This window comes from Ceratosolen solmsi, unplaced genomic scaffold (assembly GCF_000503995.2).
Source record: "Ceratosolen solmsi marchali unplaced genomic scaffold, CerSol_1.0 scaffold19, whole genome shotgun sequence".
NCBI lineage: Eukaryota > Metazoa > Arthropoda > Insecta > Hymenoptera > Agaonidae > Ceratosolen > Ceratosolen solmsi.
Window position 1 is genome coordinate 1,037,291 of NW_011948443.1, and position 25,560 is coordinate 1,062,850.

The following is a 25,560-nucleotide window of genomic DNA, read 5'->3' on the forward strand; positions in this document are numbered from 1 at the left end:
CAGTTGTGGCGTGTCTGCACCTCCAAAAATGTCGTCGACATATCTGAATTAATTTTTTATGGCAGTGCCAGTGAGTTCTTTTCTCCCTCGTCTTCTACCAATTGCATCAATGTTCTGACTGTTAAAAATGAAGCGGCTCTCATGCCATAAGTGACCGTTGTGAATTGAGATGGCATTTCTTTGTTTCATCTATTTATAGTATTCTTTTCAGGTCTCAGTCGTTTTTGTGAATTAGTATCTGCCTGTACATTTTCTCAATGTCTGTAACAAACAGATGTTTATGTCGTTGTATCCAGAGTAACACATTTGAAATTTTTTCATTTAGATTGGCTCCCGTGTGCATAAAGTCGTTGATCGATTTTTCTGAAGTTGATGGAGTTGAGCTGATGAATACGACTCTTAATCTTATTATAGTGCTATCTGGATTAAGTACCTTGTGTCGAGACAGATAGTATTGTATTTGTTGCTGGGAAACTGGTGACGTTCTTTTTATACGCTTCATTTCCTTATATTCCGGCATGAATTATTGGTAATTGTTCGAAATTGAGTGTTTGTTTTGTGGCTCGAACTGCCAATTCAATAGTTCAGTGAGTTAGTCTCTCGCCGTATCGATTAGGAGAAAAAGGCACAGATGGAAGGGCTAAAAATATTATGTAATATATATTTTTAATGAAGATATTGTTTTATTCTTGTTTATGAATTATTATAATATAGTGAGGGTGCTTCCTTGTGTCCTCGATTGTTGTTGATGCTATGGAAATTACTGTGGATGTTGAGTATTGAGTTTATGCTGATGTTGTAAGGATCAGCATGAGTAGTCAACCACGCTCACCAATGAGCATGGGAAGATGGTAATGGTGATGGTAATGGTAATCAATAAGGCTTCATAGGGAGAGTAGGCATACTTAAAAAGAGAAAATTCTGTAGTCTCTTTGGTAGTGGTTACGTAAATCGACCATATTTCAATGGAAGAATGGGAATATTAGAGAGATAGTCACACGCAAGAAGATTAAATCATAAACAGGATCTTCGAAGACGGAAGAACTTAATAATAGATAGTTATAGTCGACTATTTGAGAAACTATAGTTTGACCTTGATAATGTAATTACATGTAGAGGGTAAACGTATGGTCTCCGGCCTGATCGGCTTGAGAGAGCGTATGGCGTCACTTTTGTAGGTGGATGACCAGCTTACACAAATAATAAAATGATGTACCTTATGAACTACCGAGAGTGCATGCTGAATGGCTTCGTGGCTGACGCACCTTATTGATTACAATTCCAATGGCTTTACTGTTAAATTGTTACCCTGTTGTAGTAGATTCTTATAGTAACGCACGTATGTTTTTAAAGACCGATTGTTTGATTTGCGACTAAGTTTCGTGTGGTCACAAGTGATTACTGATACTATATTTATATGAAAAGGCACTAATGAATAATAACAGATGAATGAGCGAGGTATAGAATTACAGTGAGCTGTAATTGATAACTGAGTAGATAGTAAAAACACCATGAACCAGGTGCGTGGCGACTAAGTGGATGTTAAAAGTAGAGTGCCCGGTGTGTGGCGCGCTCCTCTTAAATATTCGTTTGGTAGCTTGCGACGCCGGCAACAGCGCTGATGCCTGTTACTATACCGAAAATCGTCGGAACATCAAAAAACGAAGCTCTGGAATGTTCTAGAAGCGTGGCAGGGCACAGCCTTGGAAGGTTCTAGAAGCTTCATCGGCGTTGCTATGCGGAGACATGGTTGTATATTCGAATTTAAGGCGTAGGAAAATTCCCGAATTCGCTATATCGTGTTTACAAACATGAGTCCGGGAGATTGTACGTTTCTCAATTTTAAATTCTGCTTAAACTGCTTCAATCCCGAACAGTAGTGTAGAAGATAATTATTGTCTCTTGACAATTGTGTCAGTAAACTTTGGAGGCATTGATGTGCTGTCTTGTGAGAATTTCCAATGATCTCAATAGACTCCTTTAGTGGGATCCGGACTCTGTATCTCCTTGTTGAGTCACGTGAATGAGTTTTTTTATAATGATCGTCACACCACTGCTTATTAGATATGTATTGATTCTTGCACCTATAGTCGTTTTTTATTTCCTTTCCTTGGCTTTTCTGATAGTGTGTGTAGTGCACCTATCCTGCTCTTATTATGGGAAGGACTTTCTTTTTTGTAGGAAACTGAATTGTTAATGCTGTAGGCCATGTTAACTTCATATAACTCTGCCCTTTGGCAAATGCCTTGTGCATATCGTCAACCAATCCCTTGATGCCCATGACTTCTTCTATGGATGTGTCTAGGTAAGATGAAGGGAGCTCTTTGGCTAACTTCTTTATTGATATGATACGTTTACACTGACCTTGAGCTTTCACATTGAGCTCAATTGGAACTCTTTCTTTCACATTACTACGGGTTATGCGATTTCGATTTTCATGTGTGGTGAGCTCCTCAGCAGATGTTTCCTTTGGTTCTCTTCTCGTGGTGTGACATTTTCTTAATAGTAATGCAGTATGAGAGAAGAAAAATAATGCAATACTTACTTATTGGAGATTGTTTGACTTGTGACTTGTGACTTGTGACTCAAGTACCGTGTGTCCTTATGATAGGAACTGCAATGTTGTGATGGTATGATCAGAGTGTAGCTGCATTTCTTTTCTGTTGTATTAATACTGAAAGAACGAACTAACTTCCACTTATCTGGCTCGAAGGACCAAAATGTCTAGAATTAGACTAAGCTCCCAGATGTTTGGTGGAAGGATTGCGGCCAAGCGGAAGGGATAATGTATGTATTCAATAATTAATACATTTGTTTTACTTGATGTTTATTGCGGTTATCTTTTAAAATTACACTATAATGATTCTAAATTGATAATAGGAATCTTAACTATCTTGCTGTTCCTTTATAGCTGCCACGTAGTGGTAACGTGCACTATATGTATAAATGGAAGGTCGTAAATCTCCAGGTCCTCTTTGTGTGATACGCTTGGTAGTGCAATTTTACACGTAGAAGTGTGTAGGTGTAAATCTCAGCGCTTCTTTGTGTAGTGGCATGTGAGACATGGCAGATGACATGGCAGATGACATGGCAGACTTTGCCTCGTGCAGCACGTATACCACTGTTTCCTTGTTCCTTTTTCTTGGCTCTGCTGAGAGAGTGTATATTGTGTATCGATCTTGTACTTATCTTGGGAAATACACAACTAGTCTTTGCATCTTTTTCCCTTGGTCTTTACAATTTATGTCAATACCTTGTTCCTTGGCGTTCTTTGTAAGACGCCTCTTTATCTTGACGGCGTGTGCCTTAAAAGCATTCTCTTGACCAACGTATGGTCATTTACGAATCGGATCTTTCTTGGCATATCCAATCGAATCGGCTCTTTCTTAGCGACTCCACTCAGAGCGCCTCTTTCGTTATTGGCGGCCCCAATCAGAGCGCTTCTTACCTGCATCCCCATTATGAGGAGGACTTGTTGAAATGACCTTGCTTTACTATCCAAGCTACCTTAAGCTGGATTTGACAACAATGTTTGCATTGTGTATCGATAGACTACCAATTTGTGTCTAACAGCTTTTTCCAGATGTCTTAATGACTTCTTTTCTACCATTTTCATATGTATATAACTAATTAAGTTTTGTATATTTAATCTGAATTTATTATAAGTTTGATTTGTAAGATTCAATAAATTCGAAAATTTTCTTTAAAAGATAACACCTCGTTTAAAGACATATTATGGATTAAATTAATTCTTAAAATGTTTTTGTATTAATATTGTATTATTGTATTAATATTATAAATAATATTGTATATATAGTATTAACATTCGAAAATATATTATAAATTTAAATACATGATTAGATTTTAAATGTGCATGTCGAATTTTGTTAATATTTTTAGCAATAATTTACATCATTAGTTATGTAATTGTTATAGAAATTGATTAATTTATCATTATTTGTTCATTAGTTAACTCATTTTCCTCTTGTATGTTATCATTATTTTGTGGTATTTATTTAATGTGCGATTAAAAATAACATATAATTTTAAAAATAATTCGAATATAATATTATTCAAAATTATATCTTTTATGTTTTAAATATTTTTTAATATATTCAATAAATACAAATAAAAGTAAAATTTGTTTAAGTATTTAATAAAATGAATTTGCTTAATAAAAAATATATTTTTATTATAAATTTCAGTTTAAGGAATCAAAATATTGGAAAAAAATATCAAGAAAATCATTTGTTAAATTTCAGTTACTTGTATAAATAAAACTATTGTTTTTATTGTTATTAATAGCTATAGATTTATATAATATATTAACTATAGTTTTTATTATTCAATTGCTGAACATAATTCTTGCTTTGTATACTATTCCTTTAAAAACGCATATTTATAACATACCTTTTATTAAATTAATAATAATGGGATAAAATCTATTTATTCAATTGTAATGATATAGTTAATTTCTAAATAATTAAATTATTTAGGCATTCTTACATACTGTTTAGAAAACATTTTATCATAATTAATAGGTGAAGAAATTATCGACAAAATTATTTTTTTAATAAATAATTATATTAAAAGTTAATAAAATAAAATATAATCGTTATCTACAAAATGTCGTAGACTCATTTAATACAATAATGGTCATCAAAAGTGTTAAAGACAGTTGTATACACAATTAACATTTTGAATAAAATCACATTATAACAAAAATCACATTATTATTTTACTATAAATATAAAAGTAAAAAATAAGTATTGTTGCGTGCTTATCACGTGAATTAAATGGAAAAAGTTCTTAATTTGTTACTAAACAGTAGACATGAAATAATTTATTATTTATTTTTTAATATTAAATTTCAACAACTTCAATATCTAATTTCAATATTTAATTTTACATAGAATATCGTATTTTATTGTGGAAAATGTCTTGGAAGTATAACATTCTGTTAAATTACTATTAGTAGTTAATTCCTTTCCCCTGAATTGCCCTTGATTGATTTAGTAAACTCTATATAAAGCAAACCATTTTTAGATGTACCATGATTCTATAATGAAATATATAGACAGCCAAAGTCAAGACTGAAAGATATACAGAGATGGTAAAGAGCTAAAAGGTAGCAAAATGGATGACAGGTTATCTATATTGATATTATAATCTATTTTCCTCTTCATCGTCTTCATTGTCTTCATTATTTTCCTCAGATTCTTCTTTATATCCTGGATGTTCAGAAATAATATAGTAATTGCCATTGTATATAACACCAAGCTCGCGTAGCATATCGCCTCTAATAATAGCTTTAATTGTCCAATTATAACAATCTTCGCTTTCATTTTCACGATCAAGTCTTTCTACATCAAGAATTTTTGAACTGAGTCGTTCGAGAATTATACCAATATCTTTTATACTAAGATGATTTTTTTGTTCGACAGTTAGCTGATCAATAAGTAATAAAAACTTTTCTGATGTAACGATTTCATCTTCCATAATAGTATTTTCTGTCTCAGATTCTGAACTTTCATGCTGCTCCGTATGGTATTGATGTATTTGATCAAAAGGGTAGATTCCACGTTGTTCTTCTTCTTCAGTTGTATCACAAAATCTTACATGACCTTTGACTATACTTTGGCGGCGAGTATTGTCTGAAAGCGAACTTACTGGTTGCGATGATAAAATTTGCAGTTGTTGTTGAACTCCATATGTATCTTGAATTGGTGATGTAGCCACAGATTTATGCACAGCGATACGTCGACCTTCCTCGTGAAGAGCATAGCAATGAAAGTCACATTCTTGCCCCGAAGTATTATCTGTTATATTTACAGGACTACCATTACTAATAATTGGTTCATTAATGTGATTTAAACATTCGGAAGTATGAATATGAGTAATGGTACTATCAAATGAGCTAGTACTTTTTTTCAAAAGATGGCCATGTTGACTAATAGGCCCATAGGAACTATTATTTGGACTACTGTACTTTCGCTGTATGATATCGTCGTGATTTATTACTGTAATTTGAGGGCTATTGTAATGTGATACTGGTGTGATAAGCTCAGAACAAGTCGACAATTTAGTACCATAATTTAATTTATCAAGACTCGTTTGAATTACTAATGATGGTTTTTGTGATGAATATAATTTAGATTTTTTTAATGATGAATATTTAGTGTTTTGTGCGCTATCAAATATTTTGGTCTGCTGAACTTGATTTGTCGATGATGAACGATGATCCCAGTGTAATGCCACTGTGACTCGACCTTTATTATCCATAATTTCCCATGTAGGTGTTTCATCATGTAATTCTAGGGCATGAATAGTTTCACAAACTATTTTTGGAATAGCTGAGATTGCTGCAATCAAGCCAACGTATCTTTATAAATTAAATAGTACAACATGTGTAATTAAACATACCAGCTCGTATAATGTCGACACCTGTTGGACACCAACTCTCGCCATTTCGTAAAAGAATCAGGATTGTATTGTTTGATAAAGTTTTGAAATATTCTCCATCATCTATTTGAGTTCCATCAGACTCTAATACCAGAACAACATTCTCATTTATAGGAATACCAAGTTTTTCTTTTCCTAAAATAATAATAAAGTAGTTTCATTTATATTTCAGATTTCGTAATTCATTAATATTACATTATATCATAAAAATATGTCAATGAAATATAGGATGATAATGAAATATAATTTTATTTATAGCATCGTAAATATCAGTTAATACCACATTTAACATTATTAAATATCAACATTAAAGTTTATGGACTGCGATCAGATATATGAGGATAGATATATTTATACTTTTATAAAATAAGTATGAAAATTCTCTGTATATATATATATATATATATATATATATATATATATATATATATATATAATTTTGTACCTTTAACTTGACATTATTTTCCAAATTATATCTTATATAGTAACAATACTTAACCTTTTTGATAACTTGTGTGGTGGTTCTGCAGCGTGAAAATTGTCTTGAAAATGTTGTGATCACGTTTATTTATCTCTAAAAGAATAAATAATGACATCTATAGATATGGTAATAGAGCATATATTATTCCTCTTTTTATATATTAAAATTCGATTAAATACCTCTTCCACTTAACAATTATTTCATAATCCCATTATTACATACTACTATGGGATTATTAAAATTAGTAAATATCAGAGTAATCAACCATGTATTAATGTATAGTACTTAGAACAAGTAAGAAATCTATTTTGATCAACTTTGATAGAAAAAACATTTGCATGTAAAAAATGATACAACAAAAGGTAACTGAGACAATAATATAGTGTTATAAGAAATACAAATATAAGTTCTTGATTATAAGTTGTGGATTATATACGATAAATTTTAAAATAAAAATAAAATAATTAAATTATTAAAAATATTTATAAAATAGATGTAAATAAACTTTTTTATCTTGACAATCATTTATCTATTGTCAAAAAACTTTAATAGAATCACTAATTGTAAAAATATGCTTCTCACGACAATGTTTATTTCTTAGCAGAATTATATGCATAACTATAACTTAAAAACTTAATATTTGAAATTATTTTAAAAAATATATCGTTAAAATAATATCGTTATATATTGAAGTAAATATAAGTATATATGTGATTAGAGATTGGTCTACTACACATCTTAAATGTTATGCAGTGGATACAATTAAATCAGTTTCTAGTTGGTAAGCAATCATATCGTTTATATTATCTTATTTACAGATGTTAACGGTTTGTTGTATTTCATATACACTTGAGGTAAAATATGATTATGGTTAAAAAGGTATTTTTATTTATCTTTTATAATATATTACTTATAAAGTTGTTGATTCTTTCCAGTGTTCTAGTGCGAAAATAGTGACAATTTTTCATGTATATTATATATCGTTATATTTGTGTATTAGTTTTAAAATTTTATTAATTTGATTGTAATATGATCTGAAAATATGTTGGATTATGATTTAGTATTGTGACAGCACTGAAGAAATTGTATAAATTTACAAGTACATCTGTTATTTACAGAAGAAAACATGTATCCCTTTCTGCGATTACCTATAATTATCGTTAATTTATACAACATTAATGTCTTTCTAACTTGTAAGAATTAACCATAAATTTGATTAACTCTTAAATTTGTAAATCATGATCTCAGCAAATATTTTATAATTTTTATTATTGACTACCAGCAGAAAAATAGGATTTTTTAATAATATATATTTGTCGAGTGAATTAAGATTAGAAATTCAATCATTTTAGACTACTAGACTAGGCTAGACTAGTAGTCATTTATAAGTTCCTGATAAGTAGCTTCATTGTCGGAATTTAATTATGTCAAACTAATTATGTTATTTTATCAAAATATTTAAACAAACTATCAATAATTTCATTACAGTAAGACATTGAATTTTATCATAACAGAATTGATCACTGTTACTTATTGTTTAGTTTGTATAGGTGTTATTCATGAAATCATATTAGCAAAAGTGCTAAATAGTAGTACTAATGTCTTTTTATGAAATGGCATAAATGTCTATAAAAACATTATATTTTATTTCATCATGATAATTTTAATCTGATATATTCGATTTTTTATAACTCACATGTTATTTTATATATAAATACAAATTCAAGTAAAATTATAAACTTTTTTTTTTTTTAAAAAAAATTCTCTTAAATTGTTTTGAAACAAAATATTAGATATAAGACAATAAAATTTTAAATAAAATTTTAAATATAATCTTGATTTTATATATATCATGACATTGTTATGATACATATATAATTTTTTTATCTTCATAGCATTTAGAATTATACATAAAAATATATTTTTGCATTCAATAGGGTGAAAAGGAATTTTATGAGTATAGTGTTTAAATATTTGGTGTCAATAGGGAAGAAAAAAATTAATTATGTATAAATAAACTGAACATTGTAATACGTTAAAACAAATATTATTCTAAAATGATCCTAAAAAAAAAAACAAAAAAAAAGATTATAATGTGATTTAAATAAGTATTTTTAAATAAAACCAATAAAAAATAACGGGAAATTATCTTATAATTTCGATTACAACATTAATCATTATTGTATGATATTAAACGTTTATTGATATGCTTATTATAATTTTAAACAAATTTTAAATGAAGTATATGGAATTTTATTTTAATTAAAAAGTGTTGATTGTTATTTATCAATAGTAGTTTATTTAACATATTAACATTTAAACTTTTTTGTTACAGAAACGTCGTCAGTGAAAATCGATATGTGAAAATCAGATCCATTCTAAATGATAAAAATAAAGCAAGGAAGTTTATTGGGTTTTAATGAAATAATTGGGTATTAATTAATATTATCTCTAAAAGCATTTTACGTTTCTAAAATATGTGAATTAGCATACTCAAATTGATTTGTTATATTAACAATAATTATATCAAAACAATCACATTTTATTTGAGATAATTTATTGAGATTTATTGAAGCTGGTTATTAACAAATAAGGTTATAAAAAATATGTTACAATGAATAGATTTAATAAAATAACGTTTTAAATTAAAATTTACTGTTTACATTAATTAAGTTTTTGATAAATATATTATTAATATAAATTAGCTTCCATTTGTAACCAGTATATAAATATTTTTTCGATTATGCTTCGATAAAATATATACTTGTAGAAATTTTAAATAAAAAATATACATATTTTCATTGAAACTATTTTTACTTTTGGAAAATAGATATTTGAAGTGATAATAATTCATAGTAAAATGTATAAAAAGTACTAACATTTGAAATTAATTATTAAAATATCTTTACAAGTTTAATATTAACAGCAATGACGTAATATTTTTCAAATGATGTAAAAAATAATAGTAAATTTATTGAAACTTAATATTAATATTACTAAGAAAATTCTTGATATATCATTAGTTGATAGGTAATATAAAAAATTATGATTCATATTAACTTTAAGTAGAACGTTAATCTTCATATAATTTATATAGAGAATAAAAATTAACAATTTAAGAAATATAAAGAAAAAATATGATGCATATAACATAAAAATCTTATTAAAAATAGAAAACTAATACAGTAGTGAACTATTCATTTCATCTATACAATACAAATTTCTCTCCATTTTTCAACAATTTTTTGAAAATCACATCAATCATACAAAAACATTTACAATTTATCTATATATAAATAATATAAAAATTTTAGTGCTATCTATGATGTATTAACTAAAAAATTATGTCTTAAAATCATTAAAACTCAATTCATTTAAAATTATAACGGATAAGATAAATGTTACATTATAATACAAGTTTTATAAAATATTACTCGATTTGAAAACTATTTTATTAGTAAAAATACTATTCTACAAATAATTATTTTCCAATATATAAATAACCATTATAATACTATTGATATTTATCATAATTTTATAAATAATGAATTGGTAATAGTTTAGTAAAGTGTATTGTCTAAAAATAGAGTATCGGGCGAGGAGGGCCAAGTAACTAAGATTAGGTGTGAGCTCCTGATGTTGATAGGAGGATTGCAGGCTAGTGGACAAGATAGTACATGTATTCAATAAAGAGTAGTTTTGTTATTTAGTTTTGTTTTATTTATATAATTGCACTAGTTGATTATAATGAGTTTTATTTTATGATTGAGCACTTGCTTTTCTTGATTTGTATGTGTTATTGCCACTGAGCGTTCACGTGCGTCGCATACACAGGAAGAAGTTGATGCTTTGCTATTCCTCTATATGTAATGCACGTGTAGATGAAATAATACACACAGAAGAGCGAGGTCGTAAACCCCCGCGCTTCCTTGTATATGAGCACGTGACGTTGCTTGTATTGCTTGTGGTATGTTTTGCAGATAGCTTTACGTATCTGCAGATTGGCGCGTATAGCTTGATATAGTTATGTATTAATTAGGAATGGAACATTACCTCGTAGTGCTGCACGTTGTGTATAGCTATGTTTTGTCTTGTTCTTTGAGTTGCCTCGTGTGGCTCCTTGCAGTTTGATTGTGTATACTGTGCGAACTGATATTCATAATTCTCGATTCCCCCTTTTTACTTGTATTTCACTGCTGCGAGTGTATGATTTGATTATCTAGCACTTGTGTTGAATAGACTAATCTTGTGTAATTAACTTTGACTTTCGAATTGTTTGACTGCGTTTTAATTGACTTGTTCTTTTTCTGTTCGATAAGATAAGATAAGTGATTGTGCAGTGCCGGCGTTGCCTTTGTTAAAGCCTTCTCTCGACCACGCGGTGGTCGGTGAGAATTCCCTCTCTTTTGGTGTCGCCAATCAGAGCTGTCTTGTCGATCATGGCGTCACCAATGAGATTTAGTCTTATTAGTGTGCCCAATCAGAATTCTTCTTTAGTGGTGGGGTCTCCCACCAGTGAGTCTTTCCAAGATGGAGGCTCCAATGAGAGCGGGTCTTGCTCAACTCCCCTCCATGATGGGGGGTCTTGATGCCGTGCTTTTCCCTCTCCATCCTAGCATTGTCGCATGCATTTCTTATAATCATGCGCGTTGCGATCGGTCAGTGTTGTGAAGGTTACGTGTAGCTTTGTTTTTGAGTGTATCATCTGGCTTGTGTTTTTCAGACTAATTTTATGACTTGTATACGCCAGATGTTTTATGATTTGTCGTCGATAGATGCTTTATGGCGAGGCCGTGTCAAATGTCTCGTAGCATTAGTTTTATGACTTGTTTTGCTGGACACTTGGAACTTTGTTTTCACCAAATGTTTTTATGAATTGTATTTTCATTAGAAATTCGTAGTTTTGCTAAATTGTTTAGATTTAGTCAATCCGAGGCGCGTTTGAATGTTATTTCTCGAGTAGCTGAGAGTTCGCCTTTATCGGAACTCTTATCTCGAATTTTCCAGATGTTTAATTAGCTGGGAGTTTTCTTAGATTCTTGAACATGTATTATTAAAATTATATTTGATTATTATATAATAAATAGTAATATTTTTATTAGAAAAATGAAGTTGTTTTAACGATTTATATTATCGTATATACTTGAAATATATTTTTTGTTCTAATATATCAATTTGTAATGTATTTAACATGTGAGAATTCTCAGAAAATTAAGTTTCTAAAAAAATTTTATATGCAAATTATTCTCAATGTCTCTTAAAACGAATAAATTTTTATTGCTAAAATTTTATAGAAATTTAATCATTTATTCAAGGATCATTGAGTGAAGGGGTCACGCCGCACATGATTTGTGCCCCTCTCACCGGAAGATCAGATCAAGGATAGTGCATGCTGGTGAGTAAAGGAGTCACGCCGTACATGATTTGTGTCCCTCTCACAGCAAGATCATATCAAGAATATTGCATCCTTGTGAGTATATGAGTCACGTCGCACGCAGTCGCTTTGCTGTGTGCAATTGTGTCCAACTCACCGCTGAATCAGAATTTAAACTGTGACATGGCTGTGAGTACGTCAATACACTTTATTTCTTCAATTATTGTCAACCGACGGCAGAACCGACATAAGACAACCATCAACATTATCTCACACTCTCTGACAAGAAGTGTACAGTAATTATTTATCTCTGCAATTTTCATGAATTCAAGGCATCTTGTGTAGTGACACCTTCTATATAAGAAATCGTATCTTCATATACGATTCAAGAAGATTCTACAACATCCATATGTAAATTGTGTAATAGATTATATAATAAATATTATTAACTAACTCTCACCACTCTTGTACAGCCCCTACATCTCACCCCTTCCCGAGCGTCTGCTACGGCGGGCGGCAAACTAAGCTATTGAAGCATTGGCAGTTCGAGCCAAGAATTACATCACTACAACTTTCAAACAAATACATTTATGTCATTTTCATCACATTTGCATAATACACCACATTAAATTCCAATTAAGTTAGTTGGAATTTATTATAGTTAATTATTTAAATTTAAATTTTAGAATTAATTAGTAATTAAAAAAATATATTTTTTACTAATTTTCTATATGAAAACTATAGCAATATTATAGGACTAAAATATTGAGTATTTCTTATATCTAGTACAATTTAGCAGAACCCATTTAAAGTTTACACAGGTGGACCTACACAGGTTTATGAATAAGTATATACACTGCTCAAAAAACTTTACAAATAAAAATATAAACAGTTACTTTCATATACCTATAACTTGGAATATCAAATAACCTTATATAATTAACAGAAGATACGAATGACCGATCATAAAATATTTTCCTGAATGAATTTTGATTACTCTGGCAAGGGGCCATTTGCAAGATGGAAGGCGCTCGTCTGTAATAAACACCATTGTTCCTACCTCGATATTGTTTTGTGGGTGATGCTATTTAGAGATTGATTGTTGTCGCTGCAAGTAATGTGCTGACCATTGGGACCAGAATCGTTGTACTTGCTGCTGTATGAATTGCCATCGTATTAAGTGTGAGACGTTTACATCCTTCAGGGATGGTTTAAGTAATGTAGTGAGAAAGTTTCCAATGAGGAAATGACCCGGTGTTAATGTAGAGCAATCTTCTGGGTCATCGCTTAATGTCTCTAGTGGCCTTGAATTCAAGATAGCTTCGATTTGAGTTAGCAGAGTTGTTACCTCTTCAAATGTGAGTAAGGTTTCTCCGATTGTGCGTCTTAGGTGAAAATTTGTGGATTTCACTAGGCTTCCCGCTTTCCTCCCATGTGGGGGGCAGCAGGTGGATTGAATTCCCATTGAGTGTTGTCTTGGGAGAGCATGTTGGCAATTCGTTGATTTTCGTGAGAACCTTGTAAGAATAATTTCTTGATGACCTTGTCTGCTCCTAGGAACGTAGTGCCGCAGTCTGATTGTAATGTGTGAGGTATGCCTCTGCGTGAGGAAAATCGGCGATAGGCTGCGATAAATCCGTCTATTGTGTAGTCACTGACTACTTCTAAATGTACAGCAGATGTAATAAGCTTGTAGGAAACATACAAAGACATAAATCCATGCTTTGTATGTTTTTGCTCCTCTTCCCTTCCAGGTTTTTATTGTTAGTGGGTCGGCATAGTCGACTCCAGCGTGATTGAATGGTGGTGCTGGTGTTACTCTTGCGACGGGTAATTGCCCCATCAATTGTTGTGCGCGTGTGGCTTGATGCCGAGCGCATATTGCACAGTGCAGTATATGTTTTTAATAGATTGTCTGCCTCCAAGAATCCAATATTGTTGACGTGTGTGTGCCAACGTGAGTTGTGTGCTTCCGTGCAGCGTGCGGAGATGTGCTTGATTTATTATGAGACTTGATAGTGTGGATTCTCGTGGAAGAATTGCTGGATGATTTTGATCACAATTCATTGATGCTTGTGATAGTCTCCCTCCAACTTTGATAATTCCCAGCGAGTCAATATATGCAATTAGGCAATGAAAGGCGTGCCCAGTCGGCAGGCGTGCTTGAGATCGAAGGGTTTTTAATTCGGTTGAAAAAAATGCGGATTGGGTTGCCTTTATCCAAAAGATTCTCGACCATTCCGTTTCGTTTGTTATTGCTGGAGTTGATTGAGTCATTTTAAGCCTTTTCTTCAGCTGGGTGATGAATTTTATGCATACTGCTGTAATGCGTAAGAGTTTGTGTAAGGTTGGGTACTTATCTATTATCTCCCAGTGGTAAGTTGGCATGATGGCTGTGACTGCTAATGAGATGCCAGGACGAACTTCTTGTTCGCATTGTTTATTGCTTTGCTCTGGTTGGGTTGGCCATGCATCTGGTGAATGTATCCAGGATGGTCCTGACCACCATAGTGAGTAGGTTTGGAGTTGATCTGTGGTTAGTCCCTGTGAAGTACAGTCTGAAGGGTTCGATGTTCCAGTTACATAGTTCCATTGGGCATCTGATGTGATTTCCTGGATTTGACTGACCCTGTTTCTCACATAGTCCTTCCAGCGTGAGGGATGGGATTTTATCCATGCAAGTGTTACTCTTGAGTCTGTCCACAAGTATGTTGTTTTGAATTTTAGTTTTAGTGTTATCTTGACATAGAGCATGAGTTTTGACAGGAGTAGGGCAGCTATCAGCTCTAATTTTGGAATGGTGAGTCCCTTGAGTGGGGCTACTTTGTTTGGGAACATACAAGGGCTATTTGGTTGTCGTTAGAATTATGTATTGTGAGGTATATGACTGCTCCCATTGCCAATTGGGAAGCATCGGAGAAGCCATGTAATTGAATTGTTGATTCGCCTTGTGTGTTAAGCCATCGTGGTATGGTGATTTTATTGAGTTCTGAAAGATCCTTTTTTATGGTGCGCCATCTTAATGGATTTGAGTGGGAAGCGGATCGTCCCATCTTATTGTATGTAGCCATAATTCTTGTAGTAGTAGTTTCGCCTTGATCACTACTAATGATACAAAGCCTAATGGGTCAAAGATCTTTGTAATGTCCGATAGGATTTTTCGTTTTGTGAAACAGTCCATGTCAGCTGAGACTGTTGTTGAGAAAGTGAATTTGTCCTCTCGAGGACTCCATTATAATCCGAGAATTTTTATTTTGCAATCGTAAAATTCTATTTTGTGTTTTGTCAGCATTGATAGCTGTGAGAATGTCTCTGAGTTGAATGCCATTTTGCTAGTGGGAAGCCGCCCATCATACAGAGATTTTGAATTTGTAATGCAGTTTCTTGTAATTCTTGTGGTGTATCTGCACCTCCAAAAATGTCATCGACATATCTACCGTGAAGTATTGATGGTAGTGCTAATGGGTACTTTTGACCATCGTCCTCTACCAGTTGTAGCAGTGTTCTGATTGCTAGAAATAGGGCGACTCTTGTGCCATAGGTGACTGTTGTCAGGTGATATGGCACTTCCCTGTTTTGCTCGTCGATCCACAAGATTCGTTGTAGGTCCCAGTCGTCTTCGTATACTAATATTTGTCTGTACATTTCTGTAATGTCTGTGGCAAACAGGCATCTGTGTTGGCGTATCCAAAGTAGGACGTCTGAGATTTCCTTGATGAGATCATTGAGTGATTTTCCTGAAGTTGACGGGCTGGAGCCATTGAAGACAACTCGCAATTTTGTGGTGGAGCTGTCTGGTTTGAGTAGGCCATGATGAGGTAAATAGTATTGTATTTTTGACTGGGTACCTGTGGGTGCCTTTTTCATGTGGTTTAGATTCTCATATTCTGTCATGAATTGCGTGTATTGTTGTCGGTAGTTTTCGTCCCTTGAAAGTCGTCTTAATAGACTTTGTAAGCATTGGTGAGCAATGTTATAAGAGTTTTCAAAAGGTTCAATAGGTTCCCTTAGTGGAATTCGAACTATATATCTTCCTGTCCAGTGTCGTGAATGAATTCGTTTAAAATGTAGTAGAGTATGATGCTTCTTGTGGCACTGGATATAGTTGAATTTGCTTTTGCACTGATTTATGTGTCGTTTAAGACAATTGTTGCATAATTTATGCTTGATTATGAAATTTCTTCTGTCATCTGTTTTCATTCCCTTAACGGTTGGACACGCGAAAAATTTGTGATCCTTTTGGACCATATGCAACAGATGTAGATGTCACTTAGATTATTATCTACTTGTTTTTGGTCGAAGTTTGCTTTGATCGATGATTGATGGGCCTTTACTGTTCTTCTTTTTGTTGAGTTAGTTTTGGTTGGGCATGATTGCCTTTCTTGATAGATGCTTTGTGGCGAAGCCGTGTCAAATGTCTCATAGCATTAGTTTTATGACGTATTTTGCTGGACACTTGGACCTTTGTTCTCGCCAGATGTGTTTATTAATTGTATTTGCTGAATTGTTTAGATTTAGTTAATCCGAGGCGTATTTGAATGTTTATTTATCGAGTAGTTGAGAGTTCGCTTTTTTCGGAACTCTTATTTCGAATTTTCCAGATGTTTAATGAGCTGGGAGTTTTCTTACATTCTCGAACATTATATAAAAATAGATATTTCAAATAAAGAAAAAGGTAAAGTAGAACTGACAATGTTTGAGAATGCGAGAACGCTTAAAATGCAATAAAACATCTGGCAAGCGACATCGTAAAATTCACATTAGGATTCAAAACTTCTGCTCATAATTATTTGTACTAGTGTCATAAAACATCTGGAAAACTCCAGTGGAACGTGCCTTTGCTTTACAGAGCAGTGAAAAAAATAGGTTTTATTGATGGGAAAAACCCTTGAGTAGATCCCGAACGAATTTCACTCGATACATGAAATATCGAGTACAAAACATTTCTTAAATTCATTGCAACCCAAAAATCGCGAACGTGCGACGACTTGTATTAATCGCACGTCCGCTTACACTCATTAAGACAACACTTGCATTGTTTTCTGTCTGAATCACATCTGGTCGGTCGCCTCCGAAAATGACCACGCCCAAGAGGACCCTTCATCTAGCCAAGTTCCAGAGAAGGGAGAAGCGATCAAGAAGAGATGACCAATAGCAAAAACATCCCACTTCCGACACTTCTCTGATTAGCATATTCGGAAATGAACTCGGAAGGAAGTGGAGATGAAGGCGTGCATAATCTATTGTGCTGCCTAAGAACGACCTCTGATTGGTTAATTAATAGAAGAAGGAGTTCCTAGCGGAGTGGGACCAGTGAAGCGTTTAAGATAGAAAAATGTAATGCACCAATACGAACACTTACTCTTTCCGAATACTTCTTACAGTACTGGATAAGTCACGACGTACTCTCACGGAGGAGGACCGGAGAGACAAGTCGCTTCAGCTTGCTGAGTTTTAATAAGAAGTTCTTTCTACGATTGTGAATTAGTGTACAGTTGAATTAATCTCATCAAGACTAGATTGCATAGGACCTGACCACTTGCAATCTCGATTGGAGATCAGGAAGAGCCTTAGAGTTGCCACATTGCAAGGGAACGTAATAACAAGCCAACGACGAGAGACAAAGAAAATTACGATACGCTGCAAGTAAGTCTTTACAGCTAGTATAAACTCTTGATTTCTCGGCTTAAGTAAAGAAGGACGAATTAATGTCCAACTACGCAAGCTTCCCGAACATACTTTAGAGCAAGACCAGCTACAGACGCTACTTGTGGCTATTAATCCCTCCAACAATAAGCTGTTCCCGCCACAGGTGGCGCACAGCTTCGCATAACCACTATTTAGGCGCTCTTACGACCAACATTAGAGGCGACTGCACACGTGTTAAATAAAACCCGCCAACAGTGCCGCGTTCAATCAATGCACCACAACAACCATAACCTCAAGTGATAATATTCAATAGATTATAACCTGCTTCATACATAGTTAATATATTTCAACACCACAAGATTATCAAGAAATACAAAGTTCTTTTGTAATTCACCTTTTGTAAATTAATTCAAATAAACAGAAATAATAAAGACATGTGTTAATTATTAATCAGTGCATTCACCCATTACTTGCCCGGTAACCCCACACAACATCTAGTGGGTTTTTTTTTGTTCTCAGTTAATTATTGCACGTTTGGCTGACGAGTTAAATTGTGGAATTATTTTCCGAACAGACAGTATTGATTAATGCAAAATCTATTTTAATAAAAACATGATTGCGATTGAAAAATTATAGTTAGAGCGTAATAACATTATAGGACGTTAGATAGAAAGTATATTTAATTAATTAGCCAATAGTCGTAATATATTTTTTTAAATTGCTGAAATTTAAATTGCAATTTAAATGCATCATGAACCCAAAAGATGTTAACACAAAATATACTTTTGTATCTTATTTTCTCTCTATGACAATAATGAAACTTAAACATAAATTGCAATTTTTAACATATACGATTTTTAAGAATTTGTTAGTAAAGAAATACGTAAAAAGAAATACGTAGTAAGAAATACGTAAAAATATTACGATTTAACAGTATTTTTAATAATATATTTTTTACAATATATTTTTACAATATTTGAAAACATTATACAAAGGTGGTAGTCTCTAATGATAGTATACACGCATATATATGATTACATGATGAGTAAATGCGTAGGAATATACACAATATAAGCAATAATATAAAAACTACTAATACTACTACTACTCCTACTACTCCTACTCCTATTCCTACTACTATTTCTATTTCTATAACTATTTCTACTACTACTACTAATACTAATACTACTACTACTACTACTACTAATAATAATAATAATAATAATAATAATAATAATGATCGTTATGCTTTCTGATTATGTCAACCATCTCTATTAAAGAAAAGTTGCAATAATGAATGTTATTACCATATTCATAACGATTTTGTTTAGTTGAATGTAAATACTTTATTAGAATACTATTCTATTGAGTGGTAATAAAATAAATTGTTACCAATTTAAAGATTATTCTGATTCTACATTTTACAAAACTACTTATTACGGAAAATGGATTAATTTATATTTTATTTAAAATTTTATTCTATTATTTTATTAGAATATGTTACTGATTTAGATATATTTAACTTATAGATAAGTAAAATAATAATTACGGTATAAAGTTTATCTTAAATGAAATTAACTCCTGAAAATTTTATGTTAAACATAGGACTACAGTTAGATAAACAATATCAATCGAATCCCTAAGAGAAATTATTTGGAAAGAATCTGGTAAAAATAATGAACAAATAACTTGTATATAGATTATCAGAATGAAAAGATAACAAAAATGCAAGTGATTTAAACCATGTCAATATAAAATAAAATTTATTTAATTTGTTCTATTATTAATATTTAAATAATATTTTAAAAAATGAACCAGTAGAAATTTTATAATGTTTTTGTACATATATGTACTAAAATATTAAATTGAAGAACTTCAAAAACTTTTACATTTTAGATGAGAATACTGCTGCATAACTTATTCATAATCCTAGAAATATAGTAACTACAATGCAATAACATTTAATATGAAACAACGTATGTTATATTTGCATGTTCGTTAATGTGGAGATAGTTGCTTAATTATTTCTTTAGAATTTGAGAATACTTTACAAATGTTTTATTTTTATATTGATAAGTTTGAATCTAATAAAATTGAATTGATTTGAATTATTATGATATAGTAAAATGAAAAATTCTCAAATCTAAAAAATATTTCAAATATTTTAGATATTTATACAATTTCGTGATATGTTATCATTATTTTTTGTAACGCTGCAATGAAAATAATAATAAATTAGAAATTCAAATGACCAATTAATTAATACCAAATAAAAATGTATTTCAATATGAAGATGCAAGTTACAAAATATAATTATAATTATAAAACGTTATAAAAATATTTAAAAGAAAAATATTCTGTTACATCTTGTTACTTATAATCTAGTAAATATATTGTGTAAGTATATACAATAGTTAAATTTATATAATTAAATGAATCTAATAAATTATAGAAGCTACAAAATTTGTATTTTAAAGTAATAAAGTATAAATTTATATTTTTACTAAGAAAACTATTAAGTTTGCTATTTAATTCAAATTTTTTTCTATGTTTTCTTCTAGAAATGATTCTTATTTTCCAGAATTCATCATATAATAACAATTTTAATAAATTAATTTTTAAATAATTATAGGGATTAATATTTTGTAATTTATCATAAAAATTAATCATAGTATGTAATTAATTTTGTATTTTACGACTTAAAATTAAAATATTACATTCAAAAAATGAAAGAATTTTACAAAAATATTCAAACAGAACATATGATTTTGCGTTGCATTTGCGTTGATGTAAAACTTTTATAAACAAAGCAAAATTTTACTTTCTCCGTCAACGCTAAACCACAATATATGTGTGAAAGATATGTAGAATTACAAAACATGTTGAGATACATGAATATATATATATATGTGTGTGTGTGTGTGTGTGTGTGTGTGTGTATGTATGACATTGACAAATAAAAAAGAATTTAAAACGTATAATTTAATTTCCTTATACATATATTCTTATACATCATTTTTCCCAGCTAGAAGTTATGAACAACAAAATTTTTACTACTCTAATAATTAATTATAATTATTTTGCTGTGTTCGTTTTTTCAATTAAAACATTATGTAAGAATAAATAAAAAGAATGGTTCATAGAACAACTGATGTTATTCTGTCGTCGAACATGTTACAAATGCGAATGGTTTGTTTACATATTTACAGGAAGTTAAATTGCTGCAAATGCACATACATATATTTACAGAAATTTAAAAAAGAAAAAAGATGTAATAATATTTACATAATTTGAACTCAAATTAAAAAATATGGTAAATGTGAAATCTGTAAATAATAAGGTTATTTGAAAGAAGAACAAATGCTGAGAATCTTAAAAACTAATTGAACAAAAGGAAATAAGTAGTGACGATAATCCAATTAAGTGAGTGGAAAAGGGGACTTCACGGGAGTATTCAGAAAATATAATTTTTATCCGAAAAAAATTTACCTAGAAAATATTAAAATATTTTATTTATAGATAACAGTGACCGTTTTTATATATGTGCATAATGCAAATAAGTCATACCTACATTTATTACAATTAGGAGTAAATTAAATAAATTTGCATACCCCTATGGACCAATTCTTCCAAGTTGCTGACGACTAAACCTTTCCGTATATTCCGCCAACTGTCCCATATCTTAAATGGTTTTTTACTTCGTGACTCCTATATTACAATATATCAATATATTATTTGAAAAATTTACTATCAATTTATTATTTAAATGTAGTTTAATAAAAAAAAAAAAATGGATAATGTACAGAATATCTTAACTAAATTAAATTCGTATTGGCATAAATAAATTCAATTATACTAATTAAAGCTTTATTATGTGAATTAAAATACTTTAAGGGAGCTTATTTCGTTCTTCTAAAATTTTTGGTTGTCGTTGGTTCTAACTAAATTCTTAAACTATATGTAGGTATAATACAATTTAATATACCATTTAATTGTTACTGTATAAAGTTCGACAATAATGTGAATGGCAGCTATCGAAGTGTTTACAAATATTTTGGACTTGTTATAAATTATGTCATAATTAGTTAATAAGCAACAACAGGTTATAAAACGTTTAACCAATGAATTGGTTTACGAGTTTAAAAAAAAGGCCACAAATTTTTAGAAAATATGAAATTGGTAAAAAAGGCAAAGAATTTATGAATTAACTGGCATTCATCTATAATATATAACAACAATACCTTTTCATTATATAAAATAAATACCATATAATATCGAATAGGATTTAATTTATTTTCATAATTTCGCATGCAAAATTTAAAAAATCGAAAACTCAATGTAGGCACTATTTTATAAAAATGAGTTAATAATTTCATTAATAACAAAAAATGAACATTATTATAAGCCGTTTTCAATTGATCTTGATTAATTTGCTGTTTTAATTCATGATAATCAACGTTGTTCAGGATTGAAGCACCCAACAATGAGAATTTATTTATTTGACTAATATATGGTTCCATTATATTTAAATTTATTATAATGCGTAATATTTGAAGTATGTGCTACGAAAATTCTCGATGTATTTAAAGTCTTATACCGTATCCGCATTGCGACAAAGGAAGATTCGCGAACCTACTAAAGCTTGCTTTCCGAGAATTTGACAGAATTTCCAAAAATTACAAACTCTTAATGTACGAAATCATATATAAGGAGCAACAGACGACGAAGAAAATCATTATTATTGAGTAAGTCTAAGAGAAATAGTTGAAGTCATAACAGTTAAAGTTCTGCACGTCTGTCTACGGCAATCCGTGCAAGGTATACTCATTTGTTTACATTACTTATTATTTATCGGTGTGCCCTCCGCAATTTGACTCTAGTTAGACCGGATTGAGGGCGATGACATAGTCTGGCATCACCAGCAAGCCATTTATCATTACTGTTATTTCGTCATTGCGCCAACATTATCGGTTAGCCTTTTGCTGCTTGATTCTGATTTTGCAGACGGCGGAAAAGGGCGCCAAACCTCGGTATTGCGTTATCATCGGTTAGCCGTCTGCTGCTTGATGCTGATCTTTCAGATGGCGAAAGAGGGCGATGAATATATTCGACATTCCCCACAAAACATATTGCTAATAGTACATACAGATCAGTCTTGCTTTTGCACACCCGGACGACGTTCTACAGTTACTGCCAACTGTTAAATTCACGACGAATTCAACAATTCTCACAAAGACCGGTAACAAGAACCTATGTAACATAATCTTAAATAAAAATCACTACAACCAATTGTGTTTACGCTGAATTGATGCATTAACCTCTTACTTATCCCCCCTCCTTTTCCGCCATTAAACCGGAGGTACGGTCTAATCCAACTACCTTGGACTTCGGACCATTCTGGTGGCTGGAATTCCAGACAAACGTATTTTTTTTTAATATTAAAATTAGTGCAAATAACAAGAAAATAAAATTATATGGTTACAAGTAAAAAGTTATTCAGAAACAAAGATGTAATATTAATTGCAATTTGAAAATTATAGAAATTATTTTCAATATGGAAAAAATTTGTATCATTACAAGCCAAGGATTATTCTGAAACAGTCATACTATTATAAAAATTAAGAAGAAACACTATAAATTAAAAATTAGCAAACAGGCGCAATTTTTTATAATGCCTCTTCGCCCGTGATATTTTATTATGTTTGGCCAAATCATAGGAAAAAATTGATTTTTATGGCTATATTTCATAAATAAAATTTTTTTACAATATAACCGAATATCATTCTAAAGCAATTAGCGTATTTCTGAGATTTAATTACTAGAACGATGAGTTTTACATGAAAAATGCATTATATAGTTATTAGCAAATCATGAAAAATTAATTGATTGTAATATTTATAAGTATATGTGTTTGAGAATGAGAGACTCCGTTTAGTAAGGCAATAAAATATCTGACAAGTAATATCATGAAAATTGTATTTAAGACTTCAAAACTTTCCTGCTCATAATTATTTTTACTAGTGTCATAAAACATCTGGCAAACTCTATCGGAACGTGATCAAACTCCCAGTGCAGTAGAATCTAATGGGTTTACTGCCGGGAGAACCCCAAAGTAGATTCAGAAGGAATATCAGATATGCGTAAAGCATTGAGTACAAATATTTACTGCAACCCAAAACCCGTACGTGCAACAACATGCAATGACCATACGTGCGCACTCGGCCTTTAAGACAATGCTTGCATTGTTCTTGGCTATGCCACATCTGGTCGATCGTATTGGAAAATTGACCACGCCCAAGCGGACCCTTCTTCTAGCCAAGTCCCAGAGAGGGATGAGGCAACCAAAGAGAGGTGACCAATGGAAAAGGCTCGCCACCTTCCGACACTTTCCCAATTAGCAAATTCGGAACTGAGCCCGGAAGGAAGTGGAAATGAAGGCGTGCATAATCTATTGTACGACCCAAGATCAACCTCTGATTGGTTAATTAATAAAGGAAGAAGGGATCCCAAGTGGAACGGGATCAGTGAACCATTTAAGAAAGGACTACGTAATGTACCTTCACTTACTCTTTCCAAATACTTCTTACAGTATAAGGATAAGTCACGACTTACTCTTTCCTAATACTACTCACAGTTGAAGGATAAGTCACGACCTATTCTCACGGATGAGGACCGGAGAGATAAGTCGTTTAGCTAGCTGAGTTTTAATAATAAGTTCTTTCCACTATTGTGAATTAGTGTACAGTTGAATTGATCTCATCAAGACTGGATTGCGTGGGACCTGACCACTTGTGGTCTCACTTGGAGACAAGGAAGAACTGAAGAGTTGCAACATTGCAAGGGAACGTAATAACAAGCCATCGAAGAGAGACTGGAAAATCACGATACACTGCAAGTAAGTCCTTACAGCTAGTACTCATTCTTGATTTCTCGGCTTATGTAGAAGACGGACGGATAAAGTCCAACTACGGAAGCTTCCCGGACATACTCTTGAACAAGACCAGCTATAAACGCCACATTGGCTTCTCAATCCCTCCAACTGCAAGTTGTTCCAGCCACAGATGGCGCACAGCTTCGCATAACCTCCATCTCGGCTCTCTTACGACCGATATTTAAAGGCAACTACACACGTGTTAAGATAAACACAATGGCATTCCAGTGTTCGATCAGAGCACTACAATCATGATAACCTCTTAGCGATAATATTCAATAGATTATAACCTGCTTCATTCATAGTAAATATATTTCAACACCACAAGATTATCAAGAAATATAAAGTTCGTCTGTAATTCACCATTTTGTAAATCAATTCAAATAAATAGAAATAATAAAGACATGTGTTAATTATTAATCAGTGCATTCACCCTTTACTTGCCCGGCAACCCCACATAACATCTAGTGGGTTTTATTGTTCTACGTTAATTATTGCACGTTTGGCTGACTAGTCAAATTGTGGGATTATTTTCCGAACAACGATCATTCCCAAATTCTTTGTACATGTAGAGGACATCAGTGGTTACAAATATCCTAAAGTACGAGTGATTGCAGTCATAAATTTCCGAATAATTTAAGGTAATAGCATAGGATTTGGGCA

At 31.6% G+C, this 25,560-nt stretch overlaps 1 protein-coding gene across 2 annotated transcripts in view; it reads right to left on the reverse strand.

The window, feature by feature from the left end:
• Positions 1-4,891: 4,891 nt before the first annotated feature.
• The window catches only part of Drep2 (DNA fragmentation factor-related protein 2), a 46,032-nt gene continuing 25,363 nt past the window's right edge, over positions 4,892-25,560 (reverse strand). The window contains exons 2-5 of one of the 2 annotated variants that reach the window (XM_011504167.1): positions 21,578-21,674; positions 6,962-7,036; positions 6,424-6,597; positions 4,892-6,362 (exon numbers count right to left, since the gene is read on the reverse strand). In XM_011504167.1, the coding sequence (XP_011502469.1) occupies positions 5,164-6,362; positions 6,424-6,597; positions 6,962-7,036; positions 21,578-21,674 (1,545 nt within the window). In that variant the 3' untranslated portion in view covers positions 4,892-5,163. The remainder of the gene's footprint in view (positions 6,363-6,423; positions 6,598-6,961; positions 7,037-21,577; positions 21,675-25,560) is intronic. The other variant, XM_011504168.1, reaches the window with a different exon arrangement.